Consider the following 26747-nt stretch of genomic DNA (forward strand, 5'->3'; position numbering starts at 1 on the left):
CGGTCTTCGGGAGACACGGGTGGTTGCACAAATGCGACCGTGCGTCAACGTGCAGCCATATTCGTGGATTATTTCGCCCCATTACGATAGCTTCGTCACTGCGCTCGCTGGTGTTGCTTGTTTTTGTTGACCTTCACTTGTGGCTCACACCCACTGTGGGGGATTGGCTGGTTTGTTGTTCTGCTTCTTCGACTTCTACATACTCGGCTTAGTGAAGCTGTGAGGAGTGACGAGTGGGTACGGAGGCAAAGCGCGCCCGGGGCGTGATCTCACGCGTCCTGGGGTCCACGTCGCTTCAGGTACGTGCGTGGTGCGTCCGTACGTCTAGTGCGCAATTTCCTTGGAACTTCCAGCAACTGGCAATTCCATTGAGGTGAGCGTGCGAGGATGTTCGTTGTAATTAACGAGAGCCAACGGTGGATGAGCTGGTATGAGATGGTGTTCAGAAATGAAGTGTTTGATCAACAAGGCGATGCCCGCCGTGGTGGTCTGATGGCCGTAAGGTACTCGGCTGCTGACCCGCAGGTGGTGGGATCGAATCCCGGCCGCGGCGGCTGCATTTCCCTGTGCTCAGATTAGGGTGCACGTGAAAGAACCCCAGGTGGTCGAAATTTTCCCATAATCATATGGTGGTTTTGGGACGTCAAACCCCAAAGGTCAGTGGACATAGGAAAAGCACATCGGGGCTTTGCCGCTCCACCGTACAGCAGGTGTGTGCGGAGTGGGTCCTGTGGCGTTCTTTGCGATTTTAATTTGTGATGGGGAATAGTGTAGATGCGTAGACGTGGCGAGAGCACGCGTCTTCAGGTTCAGACGCCGCGTGAAGATGTGAAATAAAAATGCCTTCGCTTGCCACTGCAACTGTAAACAGAAACACCAACCAAACCCCATTTTCTAGAGGCTTTTTTATTTTTCGTTGCGAAACGGGTGAATTCGAAAAGCGGAAATAGCTTGGCACATACATACACACTTCTACACACATACATACATACACATCGCACATGCATACACATCGTATACACACTTCTAGCTTTCCTCCGAAACAGTAATGATAATTTCCTCAATAGTTTTATTAATATGAGTAGGAATGTTAAAAAAAATAAGAAACTTGAGTATGTACGTGTGAACATAACAAAATAAAAGAGACCCTCCATATATGAAATACACACGGAAACATTTATTTTCCCAGAGCAATCGTAAGTGTAAACACAGCTAGCGCACTCCCTGCACGCGAATACCGCGTCAGCCGGGGCGGCGTGCCGCCACCGTCTCGGACACTCGACGCACCCACGCCGTTTACCCCGGTATCATGGGTAAATCCGAACACTCCTTCTATCATTGAATTTATTGTCGAACTCACCCCGCAGGGGGTGAGTGGGCCGATCCCGGAGGTAGTGCAATACCGGGCCAACCCGTGGCGGAGGTGAAGCAAGCTTCAAGCACTCCGCCGCATCACAAAAATAAGTTTAATATCTTGGATCCAAATAGGATCCGTATCAGATATTAAGCTGATAAGAACAGATACTACAAAGAGAAGTTTATTTAGACTCTCAACACATTCGGCAACAGAACAGAAATATTTACAAATACTCAGCCAGGAATTCGGCTGTAATGACACTCAAAACAGCACTTGACCCAATTTGGGCACAAGAAGAACACAGCTGTATTGTACAGTAAATCATATAATATACAAAAACCTATTTACATAAACAATGGATACAGTGAAATGAAAGCACATGATCTATTACGTATTTACATGCCGAAAGGAAACTTTATACAAAGATAAGCGGCACTCCCGCAAACAAACATAAACACTACGGGGGGGGGGGGCGGTTAACAGGGGGGGGCCAGAAGAAACCTCGTGCATGGAGCACGCCTTAATATCAGTGTAACTACGACCGAGGGAAGGGCTACGTGTCTGTGCTTGTGCTATAAGGGGGGGGGGGGGGGTGGCCCCGCTTGGTTACAGAGTTGGGGGGGTAGTTAATAGGGGATTAGGGGGGACACTAATTTACCATTGCGCAGGAAGAAAAATCGGGTGTGCCAGCGCCGGAGGAAGGATTCCTCGCCACTAGCCTCCAACTCCTCCGAGAGGTGCGCCCACACCAATCGCTTGATTCGGCTCACTGTGGGGTACGCGGCTCTAACGGGCTTCCTCCTCGCTTCTGCTAGCGAACGGCGCTGCCATATCACAAAGAGAGTGAGGGCGAAGACCACTCGCGCGAAGGTGCCCTTGTTGCGTCTGTGGTTTGGCGGAGGGCGGATGCCGAAGCACTGCGCAATCATGCGCCATACGGGTCTCGCAGCAGGGCAGTTTAGGAGCGCGTGGTCTTGTGTTTCTGTCTCTCGGCAGTTCGGGCAGCGGGCGTCGGGAACGATACCGAAATGGTGTAACCTTTGCCTCGTGGGGAGGACGTTCCACGCCCGTTTCCAAAGGAAGTCTTGGACCTCGCGGGGGGTGTCTCGACTGAACGTGGCGATTTCTCGCATCGCTCGCCTGGCACGTCGCTTGTCGTCTTCGTCGAGCTGGTGGGCCGTGAGTGTCTCGACCAGTCTGGCTGGCGGGTCGGACTCGATCTCGCATCCAGGGACCTCCTTTGCGAGCATACGCATAGTCGCTGCCGCCACCCTATAAAAGGGGGAGGGCGACTCGGCAAAGGGTCCGGAGTGGCCACCCGCTTCAAGCCAGTCGTTGCCCGCGCTGCTCCAGTAGAGGAGTAAACCCCTGCCCGCATAGTCGCTCTTCTGCGCTAGCGCACGGGCGGTCTTCAAGGCGAGGATCTTGCTCGTGGTCTGGACATGGGGGAGGCCAAGTCCTCCCTCGCTCGGTGCGAGCTGCAGAAGGTGGCGCTTGACTGGCGGGGGGTTGCCATCCCACATAAAAGCTGTTATGAGCTGGTTGAGGTGGTTCGCAATTCTGGTGGGCATGGTGGTCACTCGGCTAACGTGGGAGGCGAGGGCGCAGATGCTGGTCTTCACCGCTACGGCTTTGTCACGCAGGGTAAGGTCGGAGAGCTTGGCGCGTTCAATAAGTAGGTGGGCCCTGTCTATCACTCTACGCCAGGTGGATGCCGCCACACCCTCGCAGGTGAATAGCACTCCCAGGACTTTCACAGCAGAGACAGCCTCGATCGTCCCAATAGCCTCAGCCGGAAAAGGGCCAAAGAGCAAGGCCTTACTCTTGGCTTCGTTTAGCCTTGCTCCCGATGCGGCGGCATAGGTGCTGAATACCTGGCGGAAGCGAACGAAACTGCGTGCATCTCTTAGAAAGAGTGAGAGGTCGTCCGCGAAGGCCAGGATCTTCAACTCCTCCAGGCCCGTTAGTGGCAGGCCCCTGATGCGTTCGTCGCTGGCCACAGATGTTATGAGTGGCTCGATGGAAAGGACGAAAAGGGTCGGGCCTAACGGGCACCCCTGCCTGATACCTCTTGTGTACGGGAAAGAGTCGGTCGTGGCACCGTTCACAGCTACGCAGCACTGCAGGTCCTGGTAAAGGAGCGCGATGACCGCGACGAACTCTTCCGGGAAACCAAACTCGGCCAGCGTTCCAAGCAGGTAGGAGTGCCTCACCCTGTCAAAGGCCTTAGCCTGGTCCAGGGAGAGGAAGGCCCCAGCGACTCGCTTGTGGGAGGCATACTCGAACACATCCCTGGTCAACGTTAGGTTGGTGTACATAGAGCGGCCAGGGACAGCGCAGGACTGGTGCGGAGCGATCAAGTCCGGCAGGAAAACCTTCGTTCTGTTGTTTACTATGGCCGCCACGATCTTATAATCTACATTAAGTAGGGTGATCGGGCGCCAAGATGACGGGTCGTTCGGGGGCGCACCGTCTTTAAGGATCAGGACGATCCGTCCCGCACCGAAGGAGGCCGGCTTTGCACGCTCCCCCAGTACCAGGTTGACGATGTGCAGAAGGGGGGCGCCAAGGACGTCAAAAAAGGTCATGTAGAACCCCGCTGTCAGGCCATCGATGCCTGGCGCCGAGTTGGGCGACATTGACCTGATTGCCTGGCGGAGTTCGTCGAGTGAAGCGGGAGCGCATAGGGTCACGCATTCGTCGACTTCGAGGCGTCGGAGGTTCTTGAATAAGGCCTTGTCGAGGGCGGGGTCGGGCTGCACTTCGCTCGGGTCGGGTTCGCTAAAGGCCACCTTGAAGTGGTCGCGAAATGTGGCCTCGATCTCTACCGGGTCTGAAGTAAGTGTGCCGTCGGGGCGCAACACTTCCGAGATGCGCAGCGACCCGTTCCCACTGACCTCGCGCAAGTCCGCGTCCGACGGATCGCCCGGGACGGCTCGCGCCGCTCGGGTTCCCTTGGCGGTCGCACTGAGCAGCCTGTTGTGTTGGACCATGAGTGAGTCCAAGTAGTCGCGAGTGCAAGTCGTGAGAGCGTCAGCACTTTGGATAATCCGGATTCTGCGTAGGATCTCATTCAGTCTTGCTGTTAAACGCTTCTTCCGTGCGCTACCCTCCTGCTGCAGGAGTTCCCGCCACGTCGCCTTCAGGTCGTCCCAATCGGCCGGGGATGCGCAGGGGGAAGCCAGGAGCGAACTTTCCAGCCGAGACCTAATGCGCGCGACGCACTCATCGTCTTGCAAGATCACGGGGTCGAGGCGCCAGGCTGCGTCGCGCCGCCGGGCACCCGGCTTCGCTTTCACGGTTACTACCACTGGGGCGTGGTCCGATGACTTCACCAGGGTGTTCGGCAGAGCGAGGACCTCGCACGAGATGACAAGGGGAAGCAGCATGTCTGGGACATAAATGCGGTCTAGCCGGCTCTCTGTGTGTCTTGACGTGCGGGTTGGTACAAAGTCATCACCGTGGTGGTGGACCCAGGCGTCCGTGAGCATGAGGTGTCGTAGAATCTTGGTGAGCTCCTTGGCGTGGTAGGATGAGCCACCGCGCCCCGGGCCTCTTACATCCCTCGTGGTGTCGACGACGCAGTTAAAGTCGCCGAGGACCACGTGGGGAAGGGGCTCGAGAAGGTAAGCGTGCAGGTCCCGGAAGAACCGATTGGTGTCCGAACGCGTGACGGGTGCGTAGACGTTAGTGAATCGAAACTTCCTCCCGTCGATAAATAAGTCGAGTAGGAGGGTTCGTCCGTCTGCTCCGAACACGCAATGCGCCTTTTCCCGGTAACGGCCCGAGACGAAAATCACGCCGACGCCACACGCCTTGGCATTCGTCAGGGAAAAAAACCCTTCGACCTGACAGTTACGACGGAAAAGGGTCACGTCGAGAGGGGTCCTAAAGTTGGCTTCCTGCACGAACAGAAGGTCGATGCCCTGGTTCTTGGCGAACGACACCACAGCGCTTTGCTTGACTCGGTTGCGAAACCCGCGAACGTTCCAAGTTGCAAATCGCAGTGGCGTCATCGGCTAGCGTGACGTAACGACAGACGGAGTGCGGAGGGGGAAAGGAGGAAGCAGCGCGCGCCGGCGCTACGGAGAGGGGGAAACATACGGCGCCGAAAGAAAGGAGGAGGCTGCGAGAGAGCGGGTGAGGAGAGGGAAGCTACGCAGCCGGCGAGGGCAGAGATCGGGCGCATACTCAATGTTGGGGGCCAGCAGGTTTGGGGGGGGGCTCCCCTTTGCCGGCGCTGTTTGTGTCGAGCTTCTTCGCTTTTGCGTGCGGGGGAGCATCGCTGTCGCTGCTCCGCCCTTCAGGCCCGGGTCGGCGCTGCCTTGGCTCCTTGCTAGGAGTCCTGTGGCGGGCGGTCTCAACGTCGTCTTTCCGCCTTCGGGAGCGCGAGCGGGTTCGCTGCTCGCGGCCGGGTGCCGATTGGTCCGCCGTCGTATTTGGGCGTAGCGCTGAGGGAACGGAGGGAGGGAGAAGGGTGGTCCTGTCGCCGTCTCGATCGCCGGGAAGCATGTAAAACCCGCGGCTTACTATGGGTACCTCGTCCCGGGCGGGGTCTTGGGCTTGGGGTTTCAGGTCCTCGGGGGTCACTGGGGCCAGCGCGTTCGCGGGTGCTTTCGGGTCGGGGGAACTTGCCGCATCCAGCACAGGGGCATCGGGCGACGCTTCCGGTGCAACAGGCAAACTTTGGCAAACAACCTCGCCCAGCGGGTGTGCGGGTGACGCGAGGGGTGACGATGGAGTCGACACGGTTTCAAAATCGCTCGATTCCGTGTCGGAGGATGAGGCGGGCGCGGTAGAAGCCTTCATCCGCGTCTCCTCCACCGTTGCGGTCAAGGTGGTAGTTCCGCCGCTGTCTGTGACCTGGTCAGAGCTCGTATCGCGCTCCTCAGAAAGGGGGCCCTTCGTAGTCGTGGGGGATGACGACTTGGGCGAGAGCACCTGCAGGCGCGAGGAGGAGCCAACTGCCCTTGGTGAAGCGGGGCTGCGTAACTGGGAAGGGGCTGTAGCGCGGTCAGGCAAGGAAGGGAAACCGCGGGCTGCCGACGCGTAAGAGCGCCTGCGGAAGCACTCCGCGGTACCGTGCTGACCACCGCAGCGCTTACATTCTGCACTACAACCCTCCGTCTCGTGGCCGAAAGAGCTACATCGTTTACAATAGGCGGTGGTACACGCGGTTGCCATATGCCCAGACTCGCCACAGCGCGCGCACACGCGCCGCATCCCCCGGTATTCGCACATTACTCTGTGCCCAGCGATTGTCAAAAAGTTAGGAACGGGGCGGCTCATTTCTATCTTAACTAACCTGACCCCGTTCAACTTAGTCTGGCGAGAGGGTAAGGTGGCAAAGGAGATGCTCTTGACCTTGCCAAACTGGGCTAAAGCGTTACTGAGGACCTCGTCGGGCAGGAAAGCCGGATAACGGTAGACGTTCACGTACGTCACCGGCGGCCCGACTGCCTCTACCGGCACCTTCACGCTGTTAACTTCGAACCCCTCTGCCACCATTAGCCTCGTCGCCTGACTGGCGTTCCGCGTGCACACTAGGAATTTTGCTCCCCCCATGTGCTGGAGCACAAACACACTGTCGTCGCCGGCGGTTCTTTCGACCGCGTCAATCAAATCGTCAACAGAAACGTCGCCCTCGGGCGCCGAGAACATAAAACAATTCTCCCTTACCGGGAGCTCAAATGGCATGGCCATGCTGGTAGGCGGATCCCGCAAGCTGCCGGGGGGGGCGAGGCTCTGGGACGACTCGTGACGTGCAGACGAGCTGCACACTGGTATGCGGCGGCTCAGCCGAGGCGGGGGCCGCTTAAGGTCTGGTGGTGGCAGGGGTCGCAGCTAGGAGCTCCGGGGCAGCAGGGGCGGACCGGGGGCCTGGCTTGACCTGGCATGTAGAGGGTCTCCGGGCGGGAAGGCCCGAAACCCAAGGGTGGCAGCCGCGTGCACGAGGCGGCGGCGGCGAAGGGCTTGCACTGGCTTTGGAACTCGACTCCGAGAGGGCCCGGGGGCCGACGCCGACGTGACGTGACCCCGGGACTCGCGCGAGGACTCGTAGAGACAGCTAACTCGACACTTTGATCTTAGCCAAAAGGCCGAGAAGCGATGCAATTCATTAGCACGTAATTAAAATCCATTCTTTCACACCTCGTACTTAGTTCTGGCCAAAAGCCGGGCAAACAGTAGCAAAGCAATTCCGACGTCCACCCATGCACAACCAGCATTGTGCACCGACAGCGGCAGCGCTGGCTTCACGGCATTGCTTTTATCCCCAGTCCGCTTGAAGTTTCTAGTTTCGCTTACAAACATGTTAAAACTGAAACCTTCTTTTTCCCAGAGGTCGAAGCCACGCGTGCTTGCTTGCATGCGTACTCTCTATGCGCCCATGACGTCACACCAAATGCTTGCCGGCGAACATTATCAGGCATGTCGCGAGAGATGCTACAGCACTTGTTTTAAAAACTGATGCATAGTGTACATGTCCAACTCGAGCACCAAAGTCTGGAAGGAAAAAAAAAAAAAAATGATTGTGCAAAATGTGAATACGTCACCCATCCAACATGGCTTCTACGCCGGCTGCCCAAGCAACGCCTCTGCAACGACGCCCACAATCATCGGCAAAAAGGTGAAAAGGTGGTGCCTTTGGCTGCTTCAGCACGCTCAACATATGCCTTGCAAGTTCCGACGTGTCGGAACACCGCACCGAGGTCGACGAAGGTCCTGCCGTGAAAGGCAGACCCGGGAATGCGTGCGAAACGTCTACCGCGTGGGTTGGTTGTGAAGCCGGTGAATGAAGGATCATGTGGCAGAGGGTGACGGAACGTGAGTGTGCGACTTGCCGCTGCGATGTCGTTCAAGCGTTCAACGGGCCGGCAGGTTCTGTCTGTCGTGGTCGAAAACGTCCGAGTTTTGCTGATTCCGAGGGGTAGGAGTGCTATGGTGGCGTGTACGAGGCGCTGGTGCGGCGCTCCGTCGATCGTGCCGGACGGACATGAGGCGGCCGAAGGCGGTCGTCAAGTGGTCGCGGAAATCAGTGGAGAAGTACTCGCCTGCGCTTTTCGTCGAAGACTCGCGACAGACGGTCTTCGGGAGACACGGGTGGTTGCACAAATGCGACCGTGCGTCAACGTGCAGCCATATTCGTGGATTATTTCGCCCCATTACGATAGCTTCGTCACTGCGCTCGCTGGTGTTGCTTGTTTTTGTTGACCTTCACTTGTGGCTCACACCCACTGTGGGGGATTGGCTGGTTTGTTGTTCTGCTTCTTCGACTTCTACATACTCGGCTTAGTGAAGCTGTGAGGAGTGACGAGTGGGTACGGAGGCAAAGCGCGCCCGGGGCGTGATCTCACGCGTCCTGGGGTCCACGTCGCTTCAGGTACGTGCGTGGTGCGTCCGTACGTCTAGTGCGCAATTTCCTTGGAACTTCCAGCAACTGGCAATTCCATTGAGGTGAGCGTGCGAGGATGTTCGTTGTAATTAACGAGAGCCAACGGTGGATGAGCTGGTATGAGATGGTGTTCAGAAATGAAGTGTTTGATCAACAAGGCGATGCCCGCCGTGGTGGTCTGATGGCCGTAAGGTACTCGGCTGCTGACCCGCAGGTGGTGGGATCGAATCCCGGCCGCGGCGGCTGCATTTCCCTGTGCTCAGATTAGGGTGCACGTGAAAGAACCCCAGGTGGTCGAAATTTTCCCATAATCATATGGTGGTTTTGGGACGTCAAACCCCAAAGGTCAGTGGACATAGGAAAAGCACATCGGGGCTTTGCCGCTCCACCGTACAGCAGGTGTGTGCGGAGTGGGTCCTGTGGCGTTCTTTGCGATTTTAATTTGTGATGGGGAATAGTGTAGATGCGTAGACGTGGCGAGAGCACGCGTCTTCAGGTTCAGACGCCGCGTGAAGATGTGAAATAAAAATGCCTTCGCTTGCCACTGCAACTGTAAACAGAAACACCAACCAAACCCCATTTTCTAGAGGCTTTTTTATTTTTCGTTGCGAAACGGGTGAATTCGAAAAGCGGAAATAGCTTGGCACATACATACACACTTCTACACACATACATACATACACATCGCACATGCATACACATCGTATACACACTTCTAGCTTTCCTCCGAAACAGTAATGATAATTTCCTCAATAGTTTTATTAATATGAGTAGGAATGTTAAAAAAAATAAGAAACTTGAGTATGTACGTGTGAACATAACAAAATAAAAGAGACCCTCCATATATGAAATACACACGGAAACATTTATTTTCCCAGAGCAATCGTAAGTGTAAACACAGCTAGCGCACTCCCTGCACGCGAATACCGCGTCAGCCGGGGCGGCGTGCCGCCACCGTCTCGGACACTCGACGCACCCACGCCGTTTACCCCGGTATCATGGGTAAATCCGAACACTCCTTCTATCATTGAATTTATTGTCGAACTCACCCCGCAGGGGGTGAGTGGGCCGATCCCGGAGGTAGTGCAATACCGGGCCAACCCGTGGCGGAGGTGAAGCAAGCTTCAAGCACTCCGCCGCATCACAAAAATAAGTTTAATATCTTGGATCCAAATAGGATCCGTATCAGATATTAAGCTGATAAGAACAGATACTACACTTTGATCTTAGCCAAAAGGCCGAGAAGCGATGCAATTCATTAGCACGTAATTAAAATCCATTCTTTCACACCTCGTACTTAGTTCTGGCCAAAAGCCGGGCAAACAGTAGCAAAGCAATTCCGACGTCCACCCATGCACAACCAGCATTGTGCACCGACAGCGGCAGCGCTGGCTTCACGGCATTGCTTTTATCCCCAGTCCGCTTGAAGTTTCTAGTTTCGCTTACAAACATGTTAAAACTGAAACCTTCTTTTTCCCAGAGGTCGAAGCCACGCGTGCTTGCTTGCATGCGTACTCTCTATGCGCCCATGACGTCACACCAAATGCTTGCCGGCGAACATTATCAGGCATGTCGCGAGAGATGCTACAGCACTTGTTTTAAAAACTGATGCATAGTGTACATGTCCAACTCGAGCACCAAAGTCTGGAAGGAAAAAAAAAAAAAAAATGATTGTGCAAAATGTGAATACGTCACCCATCCAACATGGCTTCTACGCCGGCTGCCCAAGCAACGCCTCTGCAACGACGCCCACAATCATCGGCAAAAAGGTGAAAAGGTGGTGCCTTTGGCTGCTTCAGCACGCTCAACATATGCCTTGCAAGTTCCGACGTGTCGGAACACCGCACCGAGGTCGACGAAGGTCCTGCCGTGAAAGGCAGACCCGGGAATGCGTGCGAAACGTCTACCGCGTGGGTTGGTTGTGAAGCCGGTGAATGAAGGATCATGTGGCAGAGGGTGACGGAACGTGAGTGTGCGACTTGCCGCTGCGATGTCGTTCAAGCGTTCAACGGGCCGGCAGGTTCTGTCTGTCGTGGTCGAAAACGTCCGAGTTTTGCTGATTCCGAGGGGTAGGAGTGCTATGGTGGCGTGTACGAGGCGCTGGTGCGGCGCTCCGTCGATCGTGCCGGACGGACATGAGGCGGCCGAAGGCGGTCGTCAAGTGGTCGCGGAAATCAGTGGAGAAGTACTCGCCTGCGCTTTTCGTCGAAGACTCGCGACAGACGGTCTTCGGGAGACACGGGTGGTTGCACAAATGCGACCGTGCGTCAACGTGCAGCCATATTCGTGGATTATTTCGCCCCATTACGATAGCTTCGTCACTGCGCTCGCTGGTGTTGCTTGTTTTTGTTGACCTTCACTTGTGGCTCACACCCACTGTGGGGGATTGGCTGGTTTGTTGTTCTGCTTCTTCGACTTCTACATACTCGGCTTAGTGAAGCTGTGAGGAGTGACGAGTGGGTACGGAGGCAAAGCGCGCCCGGGGCGTGATCTCACGCGTCCTGGGGTCCACGTCGCTTCAGGTACGTGCGTGGTGCGTCCGTACGTCTAGTGCGCAATTTCCTTGGAACTTCCAGCAACTGGCAATTCCATTGAGGTGAGCGTGCGAGGATGTTCGTTGTAATTAACGAGAGCCAACGGTGGATGAGCTGGTATGAGATGGTGTTCAGAAATGAAGTGTTTGATCAACAAGGCGATGCCCGCCGTGGTGGTCTGATGGCCGTAAGGTACTCGGCTGCTGACCCGCAGGTGGTGGGATCGAATCCCGGCCGCGGCGGCTGCATTTCCCTGTGCTCAGATTAGGGTGCACGTGAAAGAACCCCAGGTGGTCGAAATTTTCCCATAATCATATGGTGGTTTTGGGACGTCAAACCCCAAAGGTCAGTGGACATAGGAAAAGCACATCGGGGCTTTGCCGCTCCACCGTACAGCAGGTGTGTGCGGAGTGGGTCCTGTGGCGTTCTTTGCGATTTTAATTTGTGATGGGGAATAGTGTAGATGCGTAGACGTGGCGAGAGCACGCGTCTTCAGGTTCAGACGCCGCGTGAAGATGTGAAATAAAAATGCCTTCGCTTGCCACTGCAACTGTAAACAGAAACACCAACCAAACCCCATTTTCTAGAGGCTTTTTTATTTTTCGTTGCGAAACGGGTGAATTCGAAAAGCGGAAATAGCTTGGCACATACATACACACTTCTACACACATACATACATACACATCGCACATGCATACACATCGTATACACACTTCTAGCTTTCCTCCGAAACAGTAATGATAATTTCCTCAATAGTTTTATTAATATGAGTAGGAATGTTAAAAAAAATAAGAAACTTGAGTATGTACGTGTGAACATAACAAAATAAAAGAGACCCTCCATATATGAAATACACACGGAAACATTTATTTTCCCAGAGCAATCGTAAGTGTAAACACAGCTAGCGCACTCCCTGCACGCGAATACCGCGTCAGCCGGGGCGGCGTGCCGCCACCGTCTCGGACACTCGACGCACCCACGCCGTTTACCCCGGTATCATGGGTAAATCCGAACACTCCTTCTATCATTGAATTTATTGTCGAACTCACCCCGCAGGGGGTGAGTGGGCCGATCCCGGAGGTAGTGCAATACCGGGCCAACCCGTGGCGGAGGTGAAGCAAGCTTCAAGCACTCCGCCGCATCACAAAAATAAGTTTAATATCTTGGATCCAAATAGGATCCGTATCAGATATTAAGCTGATAAGAACAGAGTGAGGTTGTCAAAAGAGGCAGCACACAAGAGAGGAAGTAGAAGTCTCGGCCTTGCTGGCCCGATCAAAGGCCGCCCGGACCTCCGGGACCACCGGGCCTGACCAAGGGTGCGGCGCCCTACCGGCTGCCCCAGCGTCCACCCTTTCTCACCAAAGGGCTTGGCCAGTCGCCATGGCTTAGAGCCATGGTGGAGCTGCATTGGAGCAGGCCGGCAGAGCAGGGGCTGGGCTGCACGTCCACCCAGGGCCGGGGTACCCTGGGCTTAGTCGGGAAGGCCGCCTTGGGCGACCACCCGCCAGCTAAGCAAGCGACCCCAGAGCTTATAGCTCAATACAGCGGTGATAGCGGGGTGAGCCTTTTGCCCACCGCGGAGCGTCACTCCCCTGCTGCCGCACCCCGAAGAGAGGCCGCAAGTGGATCCCGCAGGCATAACACCTTCGCGGGTCCAAAGACCCCAGACAGTCCTGCTGGAGAGGCCAGGCGGTCAGGGGTGGGTTCAGACCCACGCCCTAACCTCAGGACAGGGGAAGAACGTATAAGTTGCGGTGCAACTGCCCAGTCAGCTCCCGAGGGAGCCCGGTTTGGATGCACCGCAAGCGTAAGAAGGAAGCGGGAAAAGAGAAGCGAGAGGAGAAAGAAAAAAAAGAGTGAAAAGGGTTGTCCCCCCTCAAGGGGGGGCATCCAACCCCGGCCCAAAGGCCAAAAATGTAGTCCCGAGAGGTAGGACTACACTTTGATCTTAGCCAAAAGGCCGAGAAGCGATGCAATTCATTAGCACGTAATTAAAATCCATTCTTTCACACCTCGTACTTAGTTCTGGCCAAAAGCCGGGCAAACAGTAGCAAAGCAATTCCGACGTCCACCCATGCACAACCAGCATTGTGCACCGACAGCGGCAGCGCTGGCTTCACGGCATTGCTTTTATCCCCAGTCCGCTTGAAGTTTCTAGTTTCGCTTACAAACATGTTAAAACTGAAACCTTCTTTTTCCCAGAGGTCGAAGCCACGCGTGCTTGCTTGCATGCGTACTCTCTATGCGCCCATGACGTCACACCAAATGCTTGCCGGCGAACATTATCAGGCATGTCGCGAGAGATGCTACAGCACTTGTTTTAAAAACTGATGCATAGTGTACATGTCCAACTCGAGCACCAAAGTCTGGAAGGAAAAAAAAAAAAAAATGATTGTGCAAAATGTGAATACGTCACCCATCCAACATGGCTTCTACGCCGGCTGCCCAAGCAACGCCTCTGCAACGACGCCCACAATCATCGGCAAAAAGGTGAAAAGGTGGTGCCTTTGGCTGCTTCAGCACGCTCAACATATGCCTTGCAAGTTCCGACGTGTCGGAACACCGCACCGAGGTCGACGAAGGTCCTGCCGTGAAAGGCAGACCCGGGAATGCGTGCGAAACGTCTACCGCGTGGGTTGGTTGTGAAGCCGGTGAATGAAGGATCATGTGGCAGAGGGTGACGGAACGTGAGTGTGCGACTTGCCGCTGCGATGTCGTTCAAGCGTTCAACGGGCCGGCAGGTTCTGTCTGTCGTGGTCGAAAACGTCCGAGTTTTGCTGATTCCGAGGGGTAGGAGTGCTATGGTGGCGTGTACGAGGCGCTGGTGCGGCGCTCCGTCGATCGTGCCGGACGGACATGAGGCGGCCGAAGGCGGTCGTCAAGTGGTCGCGGAAATCAGTGGAGAAGTACTCGCCTGCGCTTTTCGTCGAAGACTCGCGACAGACGGTCTTCGGGAGACACGGGTGGTTGCACAAATGCGACCGTGCGTCAACGTGCAGCCATATTCGTGGATTATTTCGCCCCATTACGATAGCTTCGTCACTGCGCTCGCTGGTGTTGCTTGTTTTTGTTGACCTTCACTTGTGGCTCACACCCACTGTGGGGGATTGGCTGGTTTGTTGTTCTGCTTCTTCGACTTCTACATACTCGGCTTAGTGAAGCTGTGAGGAGTGACGAGTGGGTACGGAGGCAAAGCGCGCCCGGGGCGTGATCTCACGCGTCCTGGGGTCCACGTCGCTTCAGGTACGTGCGTGGTGCGTCCGTACGTCTAGTGCGCAATTTCCTTGGAACTTCCAGCAACTGGCAATTCCATTGAGGTGAGCGTGCGAGGATGTTCGTTGTAATTAACGAGAGCCAACGGTGGATGAGCTGGTATGAGATGGTGTTCAGAAATGAAGTGTTTGATCAACAAGGCGATGCCCGCCGTGGTGGTCTGATGGCCGTAAGGTACTCGGCTGCTGACCCGCAGGTGGTGGGATCGAATCCCGGCCGCGGCGGCTGCATTTCCCTGTGCTCAGATTAGGGTGCACGTGAAAGAACCCCAGGTGGTCGAAATTTTCCCATAATCATATGGTGGTTTTGGGACGTCAAACCCCAAAGGTCAGTGGACATAGGAAAAGCACATCGGGGCTTTGCCGCTCCACCGTACAGCAGGTGTGTGCGGAGTGGGTCCTGTGGCGTTCTTTGCGATTTTAATTTGTGATGGGGAATAGTGTAGATGCGTAGACGTGGCGAGAGCACGCGTCTTCAGGTTCAGACGCCGCGTGAAGATGTGAAATAAAAATGCCTTCGCTTGCCACTGCAACTGTAAACAGAAACACCAACCAAACCCCATTTTCTAGAGGCTTTTTTATTTTTCGTTGCGAAACGGGTGAATTCGAAAAGCGGAAATAGCTTGGCACATACATACACACTTCTACACACATACATACATACACATCGCACATGCATACACATCGTATACACACTTCTAGCTTTCCTCCGAAACAGTAATGATAATTTCCTCAATAGTTTTATTAATATGAGTAGGAATGTTAAAAAAAATAAGAAACTTGAGTATGTACGTGTGAACATAACAAAATAAAAGAGACCCTCCATATATGAAATACACACGGAAACATTTATTTTCCCAGAGCAATCGTAAGTGTAAACACAGCTAGCGCACTCCCTGCACGCGAATACCGCGTCAGCCGGGGCGGCGTGCCGCCACCGTCTCGGACACTCGACGCACCCACGCCGTTTACCCCGGTATCATGGGTAAATCCGAACACTCCTTCTATCATTGAATTTATTGTCGAACTCACCCCGCAGGGGGTGAGTGGGCCGATCCCGGAGGTAGTGCAATACCGGGCCAACCCGTGGCGGAGGTGAAGCAAGCTTCAAGCACTCCGCCGCATCACAAAAATAAGTTTAATATCTTGGATCCAAATAGGATCCGTATCAGATATTAAGCTGATAAGAACAGATACTACACTTTGATCTTAGCCAAAAGGCCGAGAAGCGATGCAATTCATTAGCACGTAATTAAAATCCATTCTTTCACACCTCGTACTTAGTTCTGGCCAAAAGCCGGGCAAACAGTAGCAAAGCAATTCCGACGTCCACCCATGCACAACCAGCATTGTGCACCGACAGCGGCAGCGCTGGCTTCACGGCATTGCTTTTATCCCCAGTCCGCTTGAAGTTTCTAGTTTCGCTTACAAACATGTTAAAACTGAAACCTTCTTTTTCCCAGAGGTCGAAGCCACGCGTGCTTGCTTGCATGCGTACTCTCTATGCGCCCATGACGTCACACCAAATGCTTGCCGGCGAACATTATCAGGCATGTCGCGAGAGATGCTACAGCACTTGTTTTAAAAACTGATGCATAGTGTACATGTCCAACTCGAGCACCAAAGTCTGGAAGGAAAAAAAAAAAAAAAATGATTGTGCAAAATGTGAATACGTCACCCATCCAACATGGCTTCTACGCCGGCTGCCCAAGCAACGCCTCTGCAACGACGCCCACAATCATCGGCAAAAAGGTGAAAAGGTGGTGCCTTTGGCTGCTTCAGCACGCTCAACATATGCCTTGCAAGTTCCGACGTGTCGGAACACCGCACCGAGGTCGACGAAGGTCCTGCCGTGAAAGGCAGACCCGGGAATGCGTGCGAAACGTCTACCGCGTGGGTTGGTTGTGAAGCCGGTGAATGAAGGATCATGTGGCAGAGGGTGACGGAACGTGAGTGTGCGACTTGCCGCTGCGATGTCGTTCAAGCGTTCAACGGGCCGGCAGGTTCTGTCTGTCGTGGTCGAAAACGTCCGAGTTTTGCTGATTCCGAGGGGTAGGAGTGCTATGGTGGCGTGTACGAGGCGCTGGTGCGGCGCTCCGTCGATCGTGCCGGACGGACATGAGGCGGCCGAAGGCGGTCGTCAAGTGGTCGCGGAAATCAGTGGAGAAGTACTCGCCTGCGCTTTTCGTCGAAGACTCGCGACAGACGGTCTTCGGGAGACACGGGTGGTTGCACAAATGCGACCGTGCGTCAACGTGCAGCCATATTCGTGGATTATTTCGCCCCATTACGATAGCTTCGTCACTGCGCTCGCTGGTGTTGCTTGTTTTTGTTGACCTTCACTTGTGGCTCACACCCACTGTGGGGGATTGGCTGGTTTGTTGTTCTGCTTCTTCGACTTCTACATACTCGGCTTAGTGAAGCTGTGAGGAGTGACGAGTGGGTACGGAGGCAAAGCGCGCCCGGGGCGTGATCTCACGCGTCCTGGGGTCCACGTCGCTTCAGGTACGTGCGTGGTGCGTCCGTACGTCTAGTGCGCAATTTCCTTGGAACTTCCAGCAACTGGCAATTCCATTGAGGTGAGCGTGCGAGGATGTTCGTTGTAATTAACGAGAGCCAACGGTGGATGAGCTGGTATGAGATGGTGTTCAGAAATGAAGTGTTTGATCAACAAGGCGATGCCCGCCGTGGTGGTCTGATGGCCGTAAGGTACTCGGCTGCTGACCCGCAGGTGGTGGGATCGAATCCCGGCCGCGGCGGCTGCATTTCCCTGTGCTCAGATTAGGGTGCACGTGAAAGAACCCCAGGTGGTCGAAATTTTCCCATAATCATATGGTGGTTTTGGGACGTCAAACCCCAAAGGTCAGTGGACATAGGAAAAGCACATCGGGGCTTTGCCGCTCCACCGTACAGCAGGTGTGTGCGGAGTGGGTCCTGTGGCGTTCTTTGCGATTTTAATTTGTGATGGGGAATAGTGTAGATGCGTAGACGTGGCGAGAGCACGCGTCTTCAGGTTCAGACGCCGCGTGAAGATGTGAAATAAAAATGCCTTCGCTTGCCACTGCAACTGTAAACAGAAACACCAACCAAACCCCATTTTCTAGAGGCTTTTTTATTTTTCGTTGCGAAACGGGTGAATTCGAAAAGCGGAAATAGCTTGGCACATACATACACACTTCTACACACATACATACATACACATCGCACATGCATACACATCGTATACACACTTCTAGCTTTCCTCCGAAACAGTAATGATAATTTCCTCAATAGTTTTATTAATATGAGTAGGAATGTTAAAAAAAATAAGAAACTTGAGTATGTACGTGTGAACATAACAAAATAAAAGAGACCCTCCATATATGAAATACACACGGAAACATTTATTTTCCCAGAGCAATCGTAAGTGTAAACACAGCTAGCGCACTCCCTGCACGCGAATACCGCGTCAGCCGGGGCGGCGTGCCGCCACCGTCTCGGACACTCGACGCACCCACGCCGTTTACCCCGGTATCATGGGTAAATCCGAACACTCCTTCTATCATTGAATTTATTGTCGAACTCACCCCGCAGGGGGTGAGTGGGCCGATCCCGGAGGTAGTGCAATACCGGGCCAACCCGTGGCGGAGGTGAAGCAAGCTTCAAGCACTCCGCCGCATCACAAAAATAAGTTTAATATCTTGGATCCAAATAGGATCCGTATCAGATATTAAGCTGATAAGAACAGATTTGTTTATTATACTTATTACAGAAAGAACACAAATGGTTATGGAACATCACAGGAAATGGCAAAGGCTAATGGATAAAAGTGTATGACAAATGCAGTATCGCTTCTCGGAAGAAAAGAAAAAAAAAAAAAAGGGGGACACAACTATTTACAAGACGCCTATATGTCCACGGTAGATGTCAGTAGAGGCGGCGATCGTGTCTGACACGCAGAGTCTTTTCATAGTCCGCAGGTAGTTCTTGGGACAAATCCTGCGGCAGACACGATCGTTGGCCGGGTCCCACGAGCCGAGGCAGCCAACGATGATGGCATCGACGGAGACGCGCTGGAACCGCTGGAGGAGATGACGCTTTAGAGGGGCGTACTTCTCCTCCTTGACCCTCCGAGCCTCCTGGAACGCCTGCAAACGGTTGTCGAAGGGACAGCAGACGTCCAGGATTAGGGCTTCCTCACCACGGGCCAGGACGAGGTCGGGTCGCAAGCCGGGGACGCCGACCTGCTGGTTCTCCCCGATGACGGTGAACCGCCCCAGGGCCGCCTTCTTGAGGCGCGCAACGATGGCGTTGTGGCGCTCCGTCATGGCTCGGCTCTGCCGCATGCAGTGGCAAAGAACGTGCGGCAGGGTCTCCTCCTCGTACCCGCAGCGTCGGCATCTCTTGTCAGCTGCGGGCACCCACGTTCTTGCGCCGTTCAGGGGGAGGAGATTCAGCCGAGCGCGGTGAATGAAGCGCCACTCCTTGAAGCGGGTGTAGCGGCCGGACCTCATGAAGTGGAAACTGGCGGGGTCCGCCGCCACACACGCCATCGTCTTGCCCTGGGACGGCTTCTCCTGGAGAGAACGGTCCCGGTCTTGGTTGAGGATGGCCCGAAGGATCTTGATGAGCTTGTTGCGGTTCCGCGCTGACACGGTGGCCTCTCCGCAGGTAATGCGGACACCCTGGTCCAGAAGCTCCCAGGCGACGGAAAGGCGACGAGAGGCTTTGCGTGCCTCCGTCCAGACAGACTGCAGCTGGGTCGCAGTCTGCCGGAAGTCACCCTCCGTTTCGCCTGAGAGGTAGGCCTCGGTGTCGTCCGTGTCCGCCGGTCGCCTCAGCCGCCTCGACACCACCCGGTTGAGCTCCTCTCTCGCTCGCTCCCGGACCTCCAGATCGGTCGACGACAGGAGCTTGAAGGCCCCGTCCACTCGGCAGATGTCGCTGAGCTCCGCCGCAAGAGGGATTCCTGCAGTGCCGGCTTGTGCACTTCCGTACACATATTCATTTGATGCTCTTGCCGGCACGTACAGGGTCCTCTTGATCAGCGGGCGAAGCTCCTCGTCCAAGCGATGCCACTCTCCTTTGCCGGCAAGACCCACCCGCATGGCGAAGTCGAGGGCTGGATATAGGAATGTTTTGATAGAATCCAGCCTCTGCCATGGGGTGAGCATGGAGGAGAGCAGCCGTCTGCCGAGATGGATGGCCTCGTCGACCGTCGTCTGGTCCGGTAGCACCCGGAACCCCACAGGACGCCCCAGGAACCGGTGCTCCTCGAAGTCCGCCAGTGCCGGGACCGGGACGCTCCCCACGGTGAAAGTGGTGGGCCGTGTGCCCACCGGGCAGCGCCCGGACAGGTGGAGGGTGCGGCACTTGGCGGGCTTCAGCCGCAGCCCGAGCGGGTCCGAAAGGGCCGTCACCACGTTGAGGTGGCGCTGCAAGGTGGCGGGATCCCCGGCGAGCAGCGTCAGATCATCGGCGTAGGCAAGGATGTTGTGTTGCCTATCGTCTCCCTGCACTGCTCTGATGATGGGATCCACCACTAGGTTGAAAAGCAGGCCGCTCAGGGGACAGCCTTGGCGTAGGCCCGCTCCGATGGCGATGGGCTCCGTGGTGCCGTCAGCTGCCACGACGCAGGTGGTGTTGGCGCGGTAGAGTTCCTCCACGATCTCCGCGAAGGGCTCCCCCGCGCCGGCGCCGCGGACAGCGTCGACGAGGGCCTCATGTGCGACCGAGCCGAAGGCGTTGGCGTAGTCAAGGAACCCCACGCACAGTTCCCCACCTCCCGTCCTGGCGTCGTCCAGGCGTCCCTGCAGCACGAAGTTGTGTTCGAACACCCCATCGTGCGGCAGGAAGCCCTTCTGACACCTGGACAATACCGCATGGTCGCCCAACCACCGCTGCAGCCGGGTGGTGAGACATCCGGCATACAGTTTGGCGATCGTTCGACCAAGGGCAATGGGTCGCCAGTTTGTGGGGTCCTCGCGGTCGCCCTTCTTGTGAATGAGGATCGTCCTCGTCGACTTCCAGCTCCGGGGTGTGCGACGGTACTTGAGGCAGACGTTGAATACCGCCGCAAGGTACCGCCCTTCAGGATCTACCTGCCTCCAGTGGTTGTAAGTGAGGCGGTCCTCTCCCGGAGCTGTACTCTCGCACCTCCGGAGCTTGGCTGCGACTTCTTCATCCAAGAAGGGGCACAGGTCCAGTTCTTCGTTGGTGGGGGCTCGTGTCCTGAGTATTGTTGTGTCCACTGCTACCGGGGACCAGAGGCGGGTGAAGTAGTCGTGAAGCGTGCCTGGGTCAATGGGGCACAGCTGTGAAGGGCCCTCCACAATCAGCCGGACGGCTCGGCGCCGGTTCCTCCTGTAGAGAGCCTGTATCTGGGAGGGGTTATCGGGGTTAATCTCGCGCCGAGATGGTGTTTGGCGCGAGTCCCGATTGGGCAGCCTCAGGTGGTCAGTAATGGCTGCCTCTGCGCGGTCTAGGATGGTTTCGAACCGCGCCCACTCCTCCTCAGATACGGGCAACCGGCTTAGTGCCCGCAGCTCCGCCGTCATCTCGGCTAAGACCCAGGCACTCTCTGGTCCGGCGGATTCGGCCACTTCCTCCCGGGTTCCATATGTGTTGTTGCTGTGTTGGTCGACTCTGCGGGGTGTCATCGCCTCGGGAGAAGGTGGTGGTGGGCTCCCAATGGCTCGCCCCGCAGTCTGCTCTGGAGGCTCCCCCTCTGCAGGACCGCAGTATTCCTCCGAGGGGGAACTCGGTCGTGCTGCCCGGTGGTCTGCTGGGCTGCCCGCCGCATCCTCAACGCCGCTTGGCAGGGGGGTAGGCAGGACCTCCTGTGTAGAGGGTCCTGCGGCGGCATTTTGGGTGGATGAGGCGGTGGCCTGCTGCTGCTGTTCCGTTTCGCCCGGCGAAGAGCCGGCGCCACTCTGCAAGGGGGAGGGGGCCACCACTGAGGGTGCCCCCGGAGTGGCGGCACGTCCGGGCGAGGCCTGCTGGTGGGGGCTGGTAGAGCCGGTGGCGCTGGCGGGCGGCTGTTGGGGCGGAGCACCCGCGGCGACGTTTTGCCTGGCCTGCTTCGCCTCCTCCCTCAAGTGCCACTGTTGGTGGTTGTGAAGGCCCTTCCTTGAGGGGAAGGACCTTGGGCACTTTTCGCATTGGTGCTGGAAGCATTGGGAAGGGGCGGTGGTGGGAACGTTGGCCAGGCACTTGTTAACATGGGCCATTGGTCTTTGGCCCAGCACGTCGCCGCATAACGAGCAGATATATGAGGTGCTCGTTATTCTGGTTCCGTGCTCCGCCTCCAGGTGCCGCTCCAGGGACTGCCGCCGAGAGGTCCATGAGGCCGGGTTGTAAGTGGCCCCGCAGCCGAGCTCGCAGCACTCGATGGCAGGAGGCACGGGGAGGTACACTACAAGTGTACTCCCGTTGCGCACAGGCTGGCGCTCCTGCCAAGGGGGGTCGCCGTCGTCCTCGCTGGCGTCCACGGTTGGACCCCCGGAGGCCATGACCCTATTGCCACGCTAGGCGTGAGGGCCAGGGGGCCTCGGCGAGGACGGGGTGGCCAACGGCGACCATGGCAGGGCCAGGGAGGCGCCCGAGTGCAGCTGCGGCAGGTCCAGGACGGCAGGCGCAGCACCGGCAGGCAGCAGGCAGGACCGAGCAGCAGGCACGACCAGGCAGGGCAGCAGGTCCTGGGGCAGCAGGACCGATGCAGCAGGTCCAGGGCAGCAAATCCAGGGCGGCCGGTCCAGGGCAGCAACACCAGAGCGGCAGGCAGGCAGCAGGAGGCGGCCGAATCCGAGTAGCAGCAGTGGACGAGGGGTGGGTGAGGGAGAGGGAGAAAGACACCGCTGTAACCGGGCGGGTATCCGGTTGCCTCTACGAAGATCAGGGAGTGCAGGGCGGTCAAGCCACCACTACACTTTGATCTTAGCCAAAAGGCCGAGAAGCGATTACTACACTTTGATCTTAGCCAAAAGGCCGAGAAGCGATGCAATTCATTAGCACGTAATTAAAATCCATTCTTTCACACCTCGTACTTAGTTCTGGCCAAAAGCCGGGCAAACAGTAGCAAAGCAATTCCGACGTCCACCCATGCACAACCAGCATTGTGCACCGACAGCGGCAGCGCTGGCTTCACGGCATTGCTTTTATCCCCAGTCCGCTTGAAGTTTCTAGTTTCGCTTACAAACATGTTAAAACTGAAACCTTCTTTTTCCCAGAGGTCGAAGCCACGCGTGCTTGCTTGCATGCGTACTCTCTATGCGCCCATGACGTCACACCAAATGCTTGCCGGCGAACATTATCAGGCATGTCGCGAGAGATGCTACAGCACTTGTTTTAAAAACTGATGCATAGTGTACATGTCCAACTCGAGCACCAAAGTCTGGAAGGAAAAAAAAAAAAAAAAATGATTGTGCAAAATGTGAATACGTCACCCATCCAACATGGCTTCTACGCCGGCTGCCCAAGCAACGCCTCTGCAACGACGCCCACAATCATCGGCAAAAAGGTGAAAAGGTGGTGCCTTTGGCTGCTTCAGCACGCTCAACATATGCCTTGCAAGTTCCGACGTGTCGGAACACCGCACCGAGGTCGACGAAGGTCCTGCCGTGAAAGGCAGACCCGGGAATGCGTGCGAAACGTCTACCGCGTGGGTTGGTTGTGAAGCCGGTGAATGAAGGATCATGTGGCAGAGGGTGACGGAACGTGAGTGTGCGACTTGCCGCTGCGATGTCGTTCAAGCGTTCAACGGGCCGGCAGGTTCTGTCTGTCGTGGTCGAAAACGTCCGAGTTTTGCTGATTCCGAGGGGTAGGAGTGCTATGGTGGCGTGTACGAGGCGCTGGTGCGGCGCTCCGTCGATCGTGCCGGACGGACATGAGGCGGCCGAAGGCGGTCGTCAAGTGGTCGCGGAAATCAGTGGAGAAGTACTCGCCTGCGCTTTTCGTCGAAGACTCGCGACAGACGGTCTTCGGGAGACACGGGTGGTTGCACAAATGCGACCGTGCGTCAACGTGCAGCCATATTCGTGGATTATTTCGCCCCATTACGATAGCTTCGTCACTGCGCTCGCTGGTGTTGCTTGTTTTTGTTGACCTTCACTTGTGGCTCACACCCACTGTGGGGGATTGGCTGGTTTGTTGTTCTGCTTCTTCGACTTCTACATACTCGGCTTAGTGAAGCTGTGAGGAGTGACGAGTGGGTACGGAGGCAAAGCGCGCCCGGGGCGTGATCTCACGCGTCCTGGGGTCCACGTCGCTTCAGGTACGTGCGTGGTGCGTCCGTACGTCTAGTGCGCAATTTCCTTGGAACTTCCAGCAACTGGCAATTCCATTGAGGTGAGCGTGCGAGGATGTTCGTTGTAATTAACGAGAGCCAACGGTGGATGAGCTGGTATGAGATGGTGTTCAGAAATGAAGTGTTTGATCAACAAGGCGATGCCCGCCGTGGTGGTCTGATGGCCGTAAGGTACTCGGCTGCTGACCCGCAGGTGGTGGGATCGAATCCCGGCCGCGGCGGCTGCATTTCCCTGTGCTCAGATTAGGGTGCACGTGAAAGAACCCCAGGTGGTCGAAATTTTCCCATAATCATATGGTGGTTTTGGGACGTCAAACCCCAAAGGTCAGTGGACATAGGAAAAGCACATCGGGGCTTTGCCGCTCCACCGTACAGCAGGTGTGTGCGGAGTGGGTCCTGTGGCGTTCTTTGCGATTTTAATTTGTGATGGGGAATAGTGTAGATGCGTAGACGTGGCGAGAGCACGCGTCTTCAGGTTCAGACGCCGCGTGAAGATGTGAAATAAAAATGCCTTCGCTTGCCACTGCAACTGTAAACAGAAACACCAACCAAACCCCATTTTCTAGAGGCTTTTTTATTTTTCGTTGCGAAACGGGTGAATTCGAAAAGCGGAAATAGCTTGGCACATACATACACACTTCTACACACATACATACATACACATCGCACATGCATACACATCGTATACACACTTCTAGCTTTCCTCCGAAACAGTAATGATAATTTCCTCAATAGTTTTATTAATATGAGTAGGAATGTTAAAAAAAATAAGAAACTTGAGTATGTACGTGTGAACATAACAAAATAAAAGAGACCCTCCATATATGAAATACACACGGAAACATTTATTTTCCCAGAGCAATCGTAAGTGTAAACACAGCTAGCGCACTCCCTGCACGCGAATACCGCGTCAGCCGGGGCGGCGTGCCGCCACCGTCTCGGACACTCGACGCACCCACGCCGTTTACCCCGGTATCATGGGTAAATCCGAACACTCCTTCTATCATTGAATTTATTGTCGAACTCACCCCGCAGGGGGTGAGTGGGCCGATCCCGGAGGTAGTGCAATACCGGGCCAACCCGTGGCGGAGGTGAAGCAAGCTTCAAGCACTCCGCCGCATCACAAAAATAAGTTTAATATCTTGGATCCAAATAGGATCCGTATCAGATATTAAGCTGATAAGAACAGATACTACACTTTGATCTTAGCCAAAAGGCCGAGAAGCGATGCAATTCATTAGCACGTAATTAAAATCCATTCTTTCACACCTCGTACTTAGTTCTGGCCAAAAGCCGGGCAAACAGTAGCAAAGCAATTCCGACGTCCACCCATGCACAACCAGCATTGTGCACCGACAGCGGCAGCGCTGGCTTCACGGCATTGCTTTTATCCCCAGTCCGCTTGAAGTTTCTAGTTTCGCTTACAAACATGTTAAAACTGAAACCTTCTTTTTCCCAGAGGTCGAAGCCACGCGTGCTTGCTTGCATGCGTACTCTCTATGCGCCCATGACGTCACACCAAATGCTTGCCGGCGAACATTATCAGGCATGTCGCGAGAGATGCTACAGCACTTGTTTTAAAAACTGATGCATAGTGTACATGTCCAACTCGAGCACCAAAGTCTGGAAGGAAAAAAAAAAAAAAAATGATTGTGCAAAATGTGAATACGTCACCCATCCAACATGGCTTCTACGCCGGCTGCCCAAGCAACGCCTCTGCAACGACGCCCACAATCATCGGCAAAAAGGTGAAAAGGTGGTGCCTTTGGCTGCTTCAGCACGCTCAACATATGCCTTGCAAGTTCCGACGTGTCGGAACACCGCACCGAGGTCGACGAAGGTCCTGCCGTGAAAGGCAGACCCGGGAATGCGTGCGAAACGTCTACCGCGTGGGTTGGTTGTGAAGCCGGTGAATGAAGGATCATGTGGCAGAGGGTGACGGAACGTGAGTGTGCGACTTGCCGCTGCGATGTCGTTCAAGCGTTCAACGGGCCGGCAGGTTCTGTCTGTCGTGGTCGAAAACGTCCGAGTTTTGCTGATTCCGAGGGGTAGGAGTGCTATGGTGGCGTGTACGAGGCGCTGGTGCGGCGCTCCGTCGATCGTGCCGGACGGACATGAGGCGGCCGAAGGCGGTCGTCAAGTGGTCGCGGAAATCAGTGGAGAAGTACTCGCCTGCGCTTTTCGTCGAAGACTCGCGACAGACGGTCTTCGGGAGACACGGGTGGTTGCACAAATGCGACCGTGCGTCAACGTGCAGCCATATTCGTGGATTATTTCGCCCCATTACGATAGCTTCGTCACTGCGCTCGCTGGTGTTGCTTGTTTTTGTTGACCTTCACTTGTGGCTCACACCCACTGTGGGGGATTGGCTGGTTTGTTGTTCTGCTTCTTCGACTTCTACATACTCGGCTTAGTGAAGCTGTGAGGAGTGACGAGTGGGTACGGAGGCAAAGCGCGCCCGGGGCGTGATCTCACGCGTCCTGGGGTCCACGTCGCTTCAGGTACGTGCGTGGTGCGTCCGTACGTCTAGTGCGCAATTTCCTTGGAACTTCCAGCAACTGGCAATTCCATTGAGGTGAGCGTGCGAGGATGTTCGTTGTAATTAACGAGAGCCAACGGTGGATGAGCTGGTATGAGATGGTGTTCAGAAATGAAGTGTTTGATCAACAAGGCGATGCCCGCCGTGGTGGTCTGATGGCCGTAAGGTACTCGGCTGCTGACCCGCAGGTGGTGGGATCGAATCCCGGCCGCGGCGGCTGCATTTCCCTGTGCTCAGATTAGGGTGCACGTGAAAGAACCCCAGGTGGTCGAAATTTTCCCATAATCATATGGTGGTTTTGGGACGTCAAACCCCAAAGGTCAGTGGACATAGGAAAAGCACATCGGGGCTTTGCCGCTCCACCGT

General features: G+C 55.5%; 1 protein-coding gene, 4 non-coding genes and 2 pseudogenes across 5 annotated transcripts; all 7 read right to left on the reverse strand.

The window, feature by feature from the left end:
* Window positions 1-1369: 1369 nt before the first annotated feature.
* Window positions 1370-1578, reverse strand: LOC142791341 (U2 spliceosomal RNA; annotated as a pseudogene).
* Window positions 1579-9808: 8230 nt separating this feature from the next.
* On the reverse strand, window positions 9809-10000 carry LOC142791394 (U2 spliceosomal RNA). The gene has a single exon (XR_012890188.1). It is a non-coding gene; the product is annotated as a U2 spliceosomal RNA (small nuclear RNA).
* A 2342-nt stretch (window positions 10001-12342) lies between these two features.
* On the reverse strand, window positions 12343-12517 carry LOC142791371 (U2 spliceosomal RNA; annotated as a pseudogene).
* A 3083-nt stretch (window positions 12518-15600) lies between these two features.
* On the reverse strand, window positions 15601-15792 carry LOC142791395 (U2 spliceosomal RNA). The gene has a single exon (XR_012890189.1). It is a non-coding gene; the product is annotated as a U2 spliceosomal RNA (small nuclear RNA).
* A 2342-nt stretch (window positions 15793-18134) lies between these two features.
* On the reverse strand, window positions 18135-18329 carry LOC142791351 (U2 spliceosomal RNA). Its single transcript, XR_012890171.1, has one exon. It is a non-coding gene; the product is annotated as a U2 spliceosomal RNA (small nuclear RNA).
* On the reverse strand, window positions 18146-20413 carry LOC142791320 (uncharacterized). The gene has a single exon (XM_075885481.1). The coding sequence runs from the start codon at window positions 19710-19712 to the stop codon at window positions 18435-18437; it is 1278 nt and encodes a 425-aa protein (XP_075741596.1). The 5' UTR covers window positions 19713-20413; the 3' UTR covers window positions 18146-18434.
* A 4466-nt stretch (window positions 20414-24879) lies between these two features.
* Window positions 24880-25071, reverse strand: LOC142791396 (U2 spliceosomal RNA). Its single transcript, XR_012890190.1, has one exon. It is a non-coding gene; the product is annotated as a U2 spliceosomal RNA (small nuclear RNA).
* Window positions 25072-26747: the final 1676 nt, after the last annotated feature.

This window comes from Rhipicephalus microplus, unplaced genomic scaffold (assembly GCF_043290135.1).
Source record: "Rhipicephalus microplus isolate Deutch F79 unplaced genomic scaffold, USDA_Rmic scaffold_165, whole genome shotgun sequence".
Lineage (NCBI taxonomy): Eukaryota > Metazoa > Arthropoda > Arachnida > Ixodida > Ixodidae > Rhipicephalus > Rhipicephalus microplus.